We start from the raw sequence: 14,160 nt of genomic DNA, 5'->3' as shown, positions 1-14,160 counted from the left end.
TCAGCTAATCACGGCATCTTATCTTGTTTCCACATTTTTCTTGCCTGAGTCAGTCCTCTGCAGTTCTAAGACTCTTTCAATTGCATTTAGTGACGTCTCGATTTGGTTCCCTTCAGGTGGTTGTGAACAGGGAGATGGCTGATTTGGATGATCGGCAGCGGGCGATGCTGGATTTTGCCATCGCTGTGAGCAAAGCAGAGAACATCAGCGAGGGCCACCTGGAGAAGCTGGAGCAGCATGGCTTTGACCGGGATGATGCCTGGGATATCGGCACCATCACCGCATTCTTCGCAATGTCCAACCGCCTGGCGCATGTCATTGGGCTGCGTCCAAACGAGGAGTTTTATGCATTGGGAAGATTGCCCAAGGAGAAAGAGAAAAAGGAGGGTTAGGAAAAGCCGATGGCCATTTTCTGTTTCTGAGTTCAGTCCAATGCTTAGTTTGAAAATAGAAAAACATATTTACGTTTGAAGTGAAGGTTCTGGAATTCTTATCTTCTCATTGTTCAAATTACAAATTTAAAACTACAGGCAAACACGAGGATAGAAACATAGAAAAACAGGTACAGGAGGAGGCCATTCAGCCCTTCGAACCAGCACCGCCATTCAATATGATCATCGCTGATCATCCACAATCAGTAACCCGTTCTGGCTTTTTCCCCCATATCCTTTGAGGATGAATGTCGGGCTCAGATGCATTGATCCTGGATACCTAATGCAGTCTGTAAAAGTAGCACATAACCAATGTGATTGAGCATTTATTGACAAAGCTCCAAAGGGTGGCAGTGGCTGGTGGATTGCACTTTGTTCTGTATCATTTACCGTACATATGTGGTGATTAAACTTCACCATAGGATACTTCCAGCAGTTCTAAACTAATTATTGGTATAACACAAGAATTCTGCTGTGGGGTGAATCAAGTCCATACAGGAATGTACTGTCTTTACATTGTGGGCATGAGTGGATTCATGTTAAACCTTGGTTCATATTTAAAATAGAACATTTGAGGTTATTTAGAACTTAATTGAGCTTACTGCAATTTTGAAATTATTGTTCAGAGGAATTCTATTTAAATTAAGTTCTAGTGCAAAAATTGAGTTTTACTTCGTGTGACAATAAACTGACCTTGAAATTTAAATCCGATATATGCACAAGGTAGCTAAAAAGAGACAGGTTCTTTTGATGGGAAACCCTTTCCTCTAATGCGACAGAAAATGAGAACTTCTAGTTCAGTTGTGCTGCATGCTATGTAAATAGTACGATGAAGATCGCATGAATGTGGAGTTGTAAGTGTGAGGAAGGACTTGAGAAACAGTTGATTTATTTCAAGTGTATCAAATGTTGTGAGATATAAATAATAACAGGTTCCTGGCGTTTTAACGTCTCTCAATCAGTCCAGGGACATGCAAGGTCTAAAGAAGGCCCCCGATCTGAAACATTACCTGTCCATGTTCTCCAGAGATGCTGCCTGACCCACTGAGTTACTCCAGCACTCTGTGTCCATGTTCTCCAGAGATGCTGCCTGACCCGCTGAGTTACTCCAGCACAGTGTCCAAGTTCTCCAGAGATGCTGCATGACTGGCTGAGTTACTCCAGCACTTTGTGCCTTTTTTGGTAAACTTGTTTTTGCAGGGACATTTCTCGCCTTCTCTGGACAATATGCTTCTTAACGTGCCTATTAGGAGAGAGACTAATCATTGAAGTAACATTAACAAATTGAGGAAGAACAAGATTAATAAATGGGATTGAGGCAATGAGTTTACACTGAAAAGCTGGAGCGAGTGTAAACTGATCAGGTAGATTCTGCCATGAAATTTGGGATTATGATGAAGGCATTTTATCTTAACGAAATTCAAATCATGTTACCACAGTAAATTTAAATCCAGTTTAAAATTAACATTTCAACTTCTCGTAATTTAAATCCTAACAATGTGTGGAATGTCAAATAAGACCCTGGGTAAGCAAAACGAGTGTCAAGGTTCTGATCTGTGGTTCATAGAAACATACATTCGGCCCTTTGAGCCAGCACCGCCATTCATTGTGATCATGGCTGATCAGCCACAATCAGTAACCCGTACCTGCCTTCTCCCCATATCCCTTGATTCCACTAGCCCCTCGAGCTCTATCTAACTCTCTTTTAAATTCATCCAGTGAATTGGCCTCCACTGCCTTCTGTGGCAGAGAATTCCACAAATTCACAACTCTCTAGGTGAAAAGGTATTTTCTGATCTCAGTTTTAAATGGCCTCCCCTTTATTCTTAGACTGTGGCCCCTGGTTCTGGATTCCCCCAACATTGGGAACAATTTTCCTGCATCTAGCTTGTCCAGTCCTTTTATAATTTTATACGTTTCTATAAGATCCCCCTCTCTTCCTTCTAAATTCCAGAGTCAGTCTTTCCAATCTTTCGTCACATGACAGTCCTGCCATCCCGGGAATTAACCTCGTGAACCTACGCTGTACGGCCTTAATAGAAAGGACGTCCTTCCACAAATTAGGAGACCAAAACTTCACACAATACTCCAGATGTGGTCTCACCAGAGCACTGTACAACTGCAGAAGGATCTCTTTCCTCTCGTTATGAAGGCCAACATGCCATTGGCTTTCTTCACTGCCTGCTGTACCTGCATATTTACTTTCAGTGACTGGTGTACAAGGATACCCAGGTCTCGTTGCACTTCCCTTTTTCCTAATCTAACACCATTGAGCTAATAATCTGCCTCCTTGTTCTTGCCGCCAAAGTGGATAACCTCACATCTATCTACATTATACTGCATCTGCCATGCATCTGCCCACTCACTCAACCTGTCCAAGTCACCCTGCAAACTCCCAGCATCCTCTTCGCAGTTCACATTGCCACCCAGCTTTGTGTCACCTGCAAATTTGCTTGTGTTATTTTTAATTCCCTCATCCAAATCATTAATATATATTGTAAATGGTTGCGGCCCCAGCACCGAGCCGTGCGGCACTCCACTCGCCACTGCCTGCCATTCTGAAAAGGACCCATTTATTCCTACTCTTTGTTTCCTGTCTGCCAACCAATTCTCTATCCAAGTCAATACCCTGCCCCCAATACCATGTGCTCTAATTTTGTGGGACCTTATCAAAAGCTTTCTGAAAGTCCAGATACACTACATCCACTGGCTCTACTTCATCCATTTTACTTGTCACATCCTCAAAAAATTCAAGAAGATTAGTCAAGCAGGATTTCCCCTTCATAAATCCATGCTGACTTGGACCAATCTTTTTACTGCTATTCAAATGCGTTAAAATTATTACTTCTTTAATAATTGACTCCAGCATCTTTCCCACCACCGAAGTCAGGCTAACTGGCCTGTAATTCCCCATTTTCCCTCTCGCTCCTTTCTTGAAAAGTGGGATAACATTAGCTACCCTCCAATCCACAGGAACTGATCTTGAATCTATTGAACATTGGAAAATGAACACCAATGCGTCCACTATTTCCCTGAGACCCTGGGATGCAGACCATCAGGCCCTGGGGATTTATCAGCCTACAGTCCCATCAGTCTACCCAATACTATTTCTCGCATAATGCAAATTTCTCTCAGTTCCTCTGTCTCCCTAGATCCTCTGTCCTCTAGTACATCTGGGAGATTGTGTCTTCCTTAGTGAAGACAGAACCAAAGTACCTGTTCAACTCTTCTGCCATTTCCTTGTTACCCATAATAATTTCACCTGTTTCTGCCTTCGGGATACACATTTGTCTTATTAATCTTTTTCTCTTAACATACCTAAAGAAGCTTTTACTATCCTTCTTTATATTCTTGGCCAGCTTACCTTCGTAATACATCTTTTCAGCCTGTATTGCCCTTTTTGTTACCTTCTGTTGTCCTTTGAAAGTTACTCAATCCTTTGGCTTCCTGCTACTCTTTGCTATGTTATACACCTTTTCTTTTAGTTTTATTCCGTCCCTAACTTCCCTTGTCAGCCACGGTTGCCTCTTACTTCCTTTAGAATCCTTCTTCCTCTTTGGAATGAAATGATCCTGCATCTTCTGGATTATGCCAAGAAATTCCTGCCATTACTGTTCCACCGTCATTCCTGCTCGGATCCTTTTCCAGTCGACCTTGGCCAGCTCCTCTCTCATGCCTTCATAGTCCCCTTTGTTCAACTGCAACACTGACACTTCTGATTTAACCTTCTCCCTCACAAATTGCAGATTAAAATTAATCGTATTGTGGTCACTACCTCCAAGCAGTTCCTTTACCGTGAGTTCCCTTATTAAATCTGGTTCATTGGACAACACTAAATCCAGAATTGCCTTCTCTCTGGTAGGCTCCAGTACAAGCTACTCTGAAAATCCATCTCGGAGGCACTCTACACTCTACCCTTTCTTGGGGTCCAGAACCAACTTGATTTTTCCAGTCTACCTGCATATTGAAATCTCCCATAACTACAGTGGCATTACCTTTGTTACATGCCAATTTTAACTCCTGCTGCAACTTGCACCCTATATCCAGTCTACTGTTTGGGGGCCTGTAGATAACTCCCATTAGTGTCTTCTTACATTTACAATTCCTCAACTCTATCCACAGCGACTCTACATCGTCAGTCCCTATGTCAACACCTCGCAAAGGAATTTCATCCCTCACCAACAGAGCTACCCCACCTCCTCTGCCCACCTGCCTGTCCTTTCTATAGGATGTATAACCCTGAATATTCAGTTCCCAGTCCTGATCCTCCCGATGTCTCTGTAATCCCCACAATGTCATATCTACCAATCTCTTACAGCCTTAAGCTCATCCACTTTACTTCTTATACTTCGCGCATTCATATATAATACTTTTAATCCATTTGAAGGGATGACAAAATGCTGGATCCAGCATCTGCAGTTATTTTCCTACTTTTAATCCATTAGTCACCTCACCTTTCACATCGATTCCTATTTCACATGGCCATACTCTCCTATCCCTTCGTGAGCTTTCTGTCCCGTTAATTCTGGTGTCTTTCTTAACTTTTCCTATACTCTCTTTCCCTTTAACTCCATCCTTGTCTTTCCAATTTGTCTCTCTCTCATCCCCACTACTTAGTTTAAACCCACCCGTGTAGCAGTGGCAAATCTGCCTGCCAGAATGCTGGTCCCCCGCCTGTTAAGGTGCAGCTTGTCCCTTTTGTACAATTCACCCTTCCCCAAAACAAATCCCAGTGGTCTAAGAATTGAAATCCCTGCCCCCTGCACCAGTTCCTCAGCCACACATTCAGATCCCCTATCTCCCTGTTCCTGCCCTCACCAGCACGAGGAACTGGAAGCAAACTGGAGATAACCACCCTGGAGGTCCTGCTTTTCAGCCTTCTGAGCTCTCTAAAGTCACGCTGCTCAATGAAATGTGAATCATTTCATCATTTTACTTCGACCTTCGAGTGTACTCTGCCATTCGATCCTGGCTGATCTATCTTTTCCTCTGAACCCCATTATCTTGCTTACCCCTGACACCAATACTAATCAAGAACTTATCAATCTCTGCTTTAAAAATACCCAGTGACTTGGCCACCACAGCCTTCTGTGGCAATAAATTCCACAGCTTCTCCAGCTGACTACAGAAATTCCTCATCTCCTTCCTAAATGAACGTCCTTTAATTCTGAGGCTATGACCTCTAGTCCTAGGCTCTCCCACTAGTGGAAACATCCTCTCCACATCCACTCTATCCAGGCCTTTCACTATTCGATACATTTCAATGAGGTCCCCCTCATCTCTAAAGGTGTGTCCTTTTATTCTGAGGCTGTGCCCTCTGGTTCTAGACTCTCCCATGTCTGGATCTTTGAAATTATGATCAATAATAACTCCTCATTGTGAGTCAATATACAAAGATCAGTTTGGTTAATCCAAGCAGAGAGCAATCAACTGGAAAGACTCGTTCAATTGAGTAAACATTCAATGGTGCTGTTGTTTTGTGTTTATGCACAGGATATTTTGGATACATTTGGTGGTTTTGAACCGATGTAGGATGGAACTTTGTAAAAAAATAAATAGTGGTGTTACAGATGTTCACTTTGTATAGCGTGTTGCTCCCTCTGTTTGTTCAAATTACAACTTCGGTGACAACACTTCTGGAGGTGAGTTGCAAAGGGAAGTGAGGGGGTCAAGGAAATGGGGAGGGGGAGGAAGGGAACAGGGCAGGATTAGAGCTGGGGATCAGGGAAGTGACAAGATTGAGGGTAGCCACAATGGACCATTGTAGGCTCCACCTTTCCCGAGTCATCGATTCAGGCTCTGCTTTGTTCTTCACCTTCCTCTAATGTCCCCCTCCCTAACTCAGTTGGTTGAAAGGTCTCGATCCGAAACATCTTCGGTGTAAACCAGCATCTGCAGTTCCTTCTTACACACAAGATTGAGGATAATGGGCTGGAAGGCAGGGCTGATAGAAGGAAGGCAGACAAAATAGACTGTTCTGGCATGGATGCAGGGTAAAACAACAAGATACACCAACACCATTGTCAAGTTTGCAGACGACACAACGGTGATCGGGTTGATCAGAGTGGAGGTGCAGAACCTGGCGGACTGGTGCTCTGATAACAACCTGTCCCTAAATACCACCAAGACCAAGGAGCTGATCATCAACAACGGGGAATACGCCCCGATCTTTATCAACGGGGACAGTGTGGAGAGAGTGTCCAGCTTCAAGTTTCTGGGCACTCACATTTCGGGGGACCTAACATGGTCCAATAACACTGCTGCGCTGGTCAAGAAGGCACAGCAACGACTGTTCTACCTAAGAACACTGGAAAAAGTCTGGTCGACCCCAACAGCTGCAGACGACCTTCTACCGCTGCAACATAGAGAGCATTCTCACACATGGCATCCCTGTGTGGTATCTCAGCTGCACGGAGGCAGAGAGGAAAGCTCTTCAGCGGGTAGTCCATAGAGCTCAGAGGACCATCGGAACACAGCTACCTGCCTTGGAGGGCATCTACAACACACGATGCCTCAGAAAAGCCACCAGCATCTACAAAGACTCTTCACACCCCTGCAACAGTCTGTTCGAACTTCTACCATCGGGCAGACGATACGAGGACTTCTACGCCCGCACCTCCAGACTCAGGAACAGCTTCATCCCCAGGGCCATAGCTGCTATGAACCGGTCCTGCTGAGCCGGATGGTCACATCGCACAGTGAACCGGCACAGATCGACTTGCACTTTATTCTGTTTTAAAACTGTTCTAATTTGTTTCATTGGGTTGTTTAAATTAATACTGACTAGCTAATTAATTTATTGCATCGTATGGGAGGCGCATTCCCAATCTCGTACCCCTGTACAATGACAATAAAGAGATATTGTATTGTATTGTATTGTAACAATGGGTCTTTCAGCATCTGTGGTAGCAGAAGGATGATGAAGATTCAGGTCGAGACCCTGAGTCAGGACTGGGGTTGTAAAGGGAAGATGGCCAGTTATGGACATGATGGGGAGAGCTATGGCACAAGCTGCCCTCTCATTGAGTCATGCAGCAGGGAAACAGGCCCTTTGGCCCAATTGGGATAGTTCCATTTGCTTGTGTTTGGCCCATTTCTCTCTAAACCTTTCCTATCACATACTTGTCCAAATCCATATACTAAAACTCTCGTTTGTTTGTTTGTTCCTAAACTTCAGCCAAAACGGTACACGATAGTGCGACAATTTTAGGCTCACCTTACTCACCGTCCTCCCTTTGGTGCTAATGGAAGTTTCATTGAAATCGGTTTTATGTTTTTAAAGTTATTCACATTTTAAAGTTGAAATCTATCTCCTAGGAAGGGAGGAAGGAGGATAAGGGGGATAGAAGCGAAGGGGGGAGGAGGAGGTGCGGCTCAGCGCCTGCTCCGCGCCTCATTCCCTGTGGCTCTTTGGCCCCTCGCCGCTCCTGCTGGCCCTCCAGCCCTTCTCCCCGCTCACCATCTCCGTCAGCCAGGGTCCGCTTCCACTTGGCCGGTGCTCAACACCTCGGGGCTGGGGCCGCTGAGCAGAGCCGTGGCCTGGTCCTCCGCCTCGGCGCCCGGGCCAGCTCTCGCTGCTGCTCGGCCTCTCCCCGGTCCTATTCCTCCTCCTCTTCAGGCTCGACAGTGTGCTCCTCCTCTTCCACTGCCTCCTCCTCCAAGGCCGTCCAGCATGGCTCCTGGGCCCTTTGCCCTCAGGCGGGTCGTCGAACTCCAGCGCTCCCTGCTTCTGACCCTGCAGACCCTCCAGGCACCTCGGCTCGGGTTCTTCCCGCTGCTCCTCTCCCAGCTCACTCCTCCTCTTCCTCCTCCTCCTCTTTACCCCCCGTCGGCGGCCCTCTGCTTCTCGCCATTGCTCTCCTGCCTCTCTTCCCGGACGCGTCTCCCCTTCTCCCAGGCCAGACGTCTTCCCAGCTGCTTCTTCCCAGCTGGGCTTGGCAGTCCTTCTCCTGGTTCCCCTTCCTCCGCCGGATCCACCAACTTCTTCCTCATTTTTTACAGCACAAAAATTGGCCTTTTGGTGGCTTTTTCAAGGTAAGAATGTACCTGTTGGATGTGTTACTCGTGTATGCTGTAAGCTGCCATGTCCTCCAGATGGCTTGAGCAACTCCGTGCATCACGCACGTTGACCTTACGTGCAATCCCGTAATTGGATGCTTTCAAGAGAGAGCTGGATAGAGCTCTTAAGGATAGCGGAGTGAGGGGGTATGGGGAGAAGGCAGGAACGGGGTACTGATTGAGAGTGATCAGCCATGATCGCATTGAATGGCGGTGCTGGCTCGAAGGGCTGAATGGCCTACTGCACCTATTGTCTATTGTCTATTGAGTAGAACTATCACTCGTGGAAAAAAGCTGTTTTTATGTCTGGCTGTGGCTGCTTTGACAGTCCGGAGTCGCCTTCCAGAGGGAAGTGCTACGAAGAGTTTGTGGCCAGGGTGAGAGGGGTCAGAGATGATCTTGCCCGTTCGCTTCCTGGCCCTTGCAGTGTACAGTTCGTCGATGGGGGTAAGGTTGCAGCCAACAGCTGATCGAACGATCCGTTGCAGCCTCCGGATGTCGTGCTTGGTGGCTGAGCCAAACCAGACCATGATGGAGAAGGTGAGGACGGACCAGGGACAGGAGTGAGGGGGAAGAGAGGGACCGGGGACGGGAGTGAGGGTCGGACCGGGGACGGACTGGACCGCGGACGGGAGTGAGGGACGGACCGCGGACGGGAGTGAGGGACGGACCTCTGCCGTGACGGCATTGCCGGTTGTGACGCCCAGTCCGCGGCGCCATGAGCGCGGCCGCAGCGCGAGCCCGGTCCCGCCGCCGGCCCGGCATCTTCTCGTGGCTGAGCGGCCGCTCGCTGGGCCGCGGCTTCGGCTTTGGGCCGGCGCTGGAGCCGGGCCGCGGTACCTACTGCGTGATGACCAGTCTGTACCGATCCATGCACCCGGCCGGCCAGCTCACCCTCGGCGCCCGCACCCACGGCGCCGTCTTCAACCTCGAGTACTCGCCCGACGGGTAGGAGCCCAGTGCCCCGACCCGCCGCCAGTGCCCCGACCCGCCGCCGCCAGTGCCCCGACCCGCCGCCGCCAGTGCCCCGACCCGCCGCCAGTGTTTTGACCCGCCGCCGCCAGTGCCCCGACCCGCCGCCGCCAGTGCCCCGACCCGCCGCCGCCAGTGCCCCGACCCGCCGCCGCCAGTGCCCCGACCCGCCGCCGCCAGTGCCCCGACCCGCCACTGCCCCGACCCCGACCCGCCGCCACTGCCCCGACCCCGCCGCCAGTGCACCGGCCTCGACCCCGACCCGCCGCCAGTGCCCCGACCCGCGTCCGCCAGTGTCCCCAGCGCCACCCCCCCCATATCGGCCTCACTGCCCCATGTACCGCCCCTCGTAATCCACCCTCACCTCCGCATGCGCCCTTCATCCTCGCCCCCCCCATTACTCTCACCCCCCCATTACACCTGTACCAGCCTCACTGCCCCATGTACCTCCCCGTAACCCATCCTCACCCCCTCCCTCACCCAATTACCCCCCATCGCCCCCCATACCCCCACCCCTCCCCCATACCCCTCCCCCTCCCCCCCCTGTATTCCACCCTCACCCCCCTCCCTGTATTCCACCCTCACCCCCCCCCCATACCACCCTCGCCAGGGGGGGGGGGCTTGCCCCACCATTACTACCTCCCCTCACTCCCAGGGCCCCAGTACCCCCCCATACCCCCTCCAATTGCCCCACCATTACCCCCTCCCCTCACCCCCCAGTGCCTCCTCACCCCCTCCTTACCCCTGTACTCCGCTCGCCCCTCTTTTGCCCCCTCAATTCCCCCCCATTACACCCCCGTACTCCCCTCCCCCCCTCAACCCCCCCGTACTCCCCTCGCCCCCCCGTACTCCATACTCACCAGTACCCCCTGTAAATCACCTTTCCCCCCCCCCCGCCATACCCCCTCTCCTTACCCCTTCTACCCCCTCCCCCCATTACCCCCTCAGCCCCACGCTCACCCTTGCCCCCCCAACCTCTCCCCTTGTATCCCACCCTTACCCCCCCCCCCCTCACCCCTGTACCTCACCCTTGCACAACCTGCAACTTTATAGGCCCATTAATACAGTTACAGGCAGATAAATATAGATACATTAAATTAATAACTCTAATCGTAGCCCTAACCCTAACCAAACCATAGTAGTGCAAAACCAAAGTACATAGTTCAAAGTCCACAGTAGATCACAGGTGTTGAGGTAGAGTTGTGGTTAGTGTTGTCTAGTGTTCAAGCGTCTGATGGATGCTGGGAAGAAGCTGTTCTTGAATCTGGAGGTGACAATTTTCAGGCTCCTGTATAAACACTCCTCCCCCCCCCCCCCCCTCCCTCCCATTAAAAGTCGTTCAACCAGTTCCCCAGGTGATAATGATGTAGCCTCCTTGGGATCACCCTGTCGCAAATCAACCACCCTGACTGATGTCATCTGTTGCCAGCCTGGTTTGTCCTGGCTTTTTCTTGCTTCCAATTCCACCCCCCTACAATCAGTCTTAAGAGTCCCGACCCGAAACTTCACCTATCCATGTTCTCCAGAGATGCTGCCTGAGCCGCTGAGTTACTCCAGCACTCTGTGTCCATGTTCTCCAGAGATACTGCCTGAGCCGCTGAGTTACTCCAGCACTCTGTCCATGTTCTCCAGAGATGCTGCCTGACCCGCTGAATTACTCCAGCACTTTTTGTGTCCATGTTCTCCAGAGATGCTGCCTGACCTGCTCAGTTACTCCAGCATTTTGTGCGTATCTTCAGTACCTTTGATGTCTACCAGTTTCTGTAAACTCTTTCCTTCCTGGGTATTTGGTTTACTGAATTAGGCCTATTGCCTGATGTGCTTTCAATCGTACACCTATGAAAGTTCGATAGAATATTTGGCAACATACTGAATCTTCTAAGGAAGTGAAGCATTGGCGGGTTTTCTTTGTGATTGCATCAATGTGCTGGGCCCAGGACAAATCTTCAGTGATGTTCACACACAGGAACTTTTAGCTGTTGCCTCTACGGTCATCTCCACCATCCCATCCATGAAGACAGGTTCACAGACCCCTTGCTTTCACTTCCTAAAGTCAATAAACTGCTGGTCTTGGGAAGGTTGCGAGCAAGGTTGTCCTGCAACCATTCAATCAGATTTTCAATCTCCATCCTGTTACTTTTACTTGTTATTTGTCCAACGACGGAAACTGCAAACCTCTGGTTCTTCTCGATTTATTCACAAAATGCTGGAGTAACTCAGCAGGTCAGGCAGCATCTCGGGAGAGAAGGAATGGTGACGTTTCGGGTTTTAGACCCTTCTTCAGTCGACCCGAAATGTCACCCATTCCTTCTCTCCCGAGATGCTGCCTGACCTGCTGAGTTTCTCCAGCATTTTGTGAATAAATCGATTTGTACCAGCATCTGCAGTTATTTTCTTATACCTCTGGTTCTTCTCTGCAGGTCAGTGTTGACAGTGGCATGTGAACAGACAGAAGTTCTCTTGTTTGATCCAGTGTCTTCAAAGCATATCAAAACTCTGTCAGAAGCCCACGAAGATTGTGTCAATAACATCAGGTCAGTCACATTGCTCTTTGCACTGATGGCTATTATGAATATGCCAGGTATATATAGCAGGTGTATTTGTTGTGTAAAACTGTTTCCTATTCATGTTTGCAAATTTTTTTTCTCACAATCCTAGAGAATAACATTTGAGAAATTTAGAAGTTGTACATACTAATGATTGTTGATTGAATGCATGCTTTGTACTTAGTGTCAATCCAGCTTTTGTAGGATGCAGGGTGGGAAGAAGTGTAGTCCACATTGCTGTGGGTAGGTCAACCGGGAGATCGGGTAGGTTCAGGTGGACTGAGCGGAGGTGTTCAGTGAAACGATCGCTCAGCCTGCGCTTGGTCTCGTTGATGTATATGAGTCCACATCTGGAACAGCGGATGCAATAGATGAGGTTGGAGGAGGTGCAGGTGCCTCACCTGGAAATTCTGTTGGGGTCCTTGGACGGAGTCGAGGAAGGAGGTACAGGGACTATATAATTATAAACCTACTGACTCACACAGCTATAATACTGAGAAATATATTCTGCACTCCGGATCTTCCCCTTTATTCTACCTATTGTACTTGAGTTACCTTAAGTATTTTTCATGTTCACCACACACTGCATGACAAAAACGTATTCATCGTATGTTTGGAACACAAAAGCCTGCAGATGCTGGAAACTAGAACAAAACCAAGTGTGGGAGAAACTGGACAAGTTGACCAGCATCTGTGGAGGCCAAGGGATAGTCAGCTGATGCTGGGATAGAGAGAGCTGATGGAGGGGTAGAGAGCTGATGGAGGGGTAGAGAGAGCTGATGCCAGGGGTAGAGAGAGCTGATGCCAGGGGTAGAGAGAGCTGATGGAGGGGTAGAGAGAGCTGATGCCAGGGGTAGAGAGAGCTGATGCCAGGGGTAGAGAGAGCTGATGGAGGGGTAGAGAGCTGATGGAGGGGTAGAGAGAGCTGATGCCAGGGGTAGAGAGAGCTGATGCCAGGGGTAGAGAGAGCTGATGGAGGGGTAGAGAGAGCTGATGGAGGGGTAGAGAGCTGATGGAGGGGTAGAGAGAGCTGATGCAGAGGTAGAGAGAGCTGATGGAGGGGTAGAGAGAGCTGATGCCAGGGGTAGAGAGAGCTGATGCAGAGGTAGAGAGAGCTGATGCAGAGGTAGGTAGAGCTGATGCAGGGGTAGAGGGCTAATGCAGGGTGTTATCCTTCTGCTTTGGTGCTGCCTGCACCCCCCCCCCCCCCCTCTCTGGTTTTATTGCTTCATCTTAACTTCATCTATTCCTCAATTTTAATCTGTACCCGTGGAATTTGATTTTAATCTATGCTATTTTTGGGGTGTGTGAGGTTAAACTTCACGGAGGATGCCGTCGAATAAGGGGTAGGCCATTTAGATCGGAGATGAGGAAAAACTTTTTCACCCAGAGAGTTGTGAATTGTGGAATTCTCTGCCTCAGAAGGTGGACGCTTTCAAGAGAGAATTAGATAGAGCTCTAGGGGGTAGCGGAGTCATGGGATATGGGGAGAAATCAGGAACTGATTGTGGATGATCAGCCATGATCACAGTGAATGGCAGTGATGGCACGAAGGGGCCGAATGTCCTCCTCCTGCATCTATTGTCTATTGTCTATGCCATTTAAGTAATAATCCTCTGCGCTGCACTGTACTGAGAGGTTTGTGATAGTTGGAATAGCAGCTTGTGCTGTGGTTTGCCTCCAGGTTTCTTGACAACAGGCTGTTTGCGACGTGTTCTGACGATACGACGGTGGCACTCTGGGACCTGCGGAACCTCAGCACCAAGGTTTGCACCTTGCATGGGCACACCAGCTGGGTGAAGAACATCGAGTACGACACCAGCACAAGGCTGCTGGTGACGTCAGGATTCGATGGAAATGTCATCACCTGGGACACAAACAGGTTGGTGCCCTGCATGTTGTCAATTAATTTTGTTTGTTGACAAAATTGTTAAGTGTGATTCCTCAGGTAGTAAAGCCCTGTCTATAGTTGAGCAAGGTAAAACTGTCACATGTGGAAGCCATGTTTGTTATAAAGTAAGCTTTAACATTTTGGACAAAATAAAGAGGTAGATTCATTGAAAGATTTCCTTCATTTCCCCCCAAAGGTAAATATCTTCAAAATTATCATTTGCATTCTGTTTAGATTTCTTCACGTGGTGGTTTTTCTGTCA

At 48.8% G+C, this 14,160-nt stretch overlaps 2 protein-coding genes across 2 annotated transcripts in view; both read left to right on the top strand.

Moving 5' to 3' along the window:
• The window catches only part of LOC144598039 (uncharacterized), a 43,369-nt gene extending 36,106 nt beyond the window's left edge, over positions 1–7,263 (top strand). Inside the window, exon 5 of the mRNA XM_078407915.1 lies at positions 117–7,263. Within this exon, the coding sequence (XP_078264041.1) occupies positions 117–392 (276 nt within the window). The 3' untranslated portion in view covers positions 393–7,263. The remainder of the gene's footprint in view (positions 1–116) is intronic.
• Positions 7,264–9,166: 1,903 nt separating this feature from the next.
• Positions 9,167–14,160, top strand: part of wdr32 (WD repeat domain 32) — a 28,485-nt gene continuing 23,491 nt past the window's right edge. Inside the window, exons 1-3 of the mRNA XM_078413087.1 lie at positions 9,167–9,437; positions 11,882–11,995; positions 13,692–13,889. Coding sequence (XP_078269213.1) covers positions 9,208–9,437; positions 11,882–11,995; positions 13,692–13,889 — 542 coding nt within the window. The 5' untranslated portion in view covers positions 9,167–9,207. The remainder of the gene's footprint in view (positions 9,438–11,881; positions 11,996–13,691; positions 13,890–14,160) is intronic.

The sequence above is a fragment of the Rhinoraja longicauda genome, chromosome 1, assembly GCF_053455715.1.
Source record: "Rhinoraja longicauda isolate Sanriku21f chromosome 1, sRhiLon1.1, whole genome shotgun sequence".
Classification (NCBI taxonomy): domain Eukaryota; kingdom Metazoa; phylum Chordata; class Chondrichthyes; order Rajiformes; family Arhynchobatidae; genus Rhinoraja; species Rhinoraja longicauda.
The sequence above is the reverse complement of the archived record's forward strand: the minus strand, read 5'-3'. Positions and strand labels throughout refer to the sequence as shown.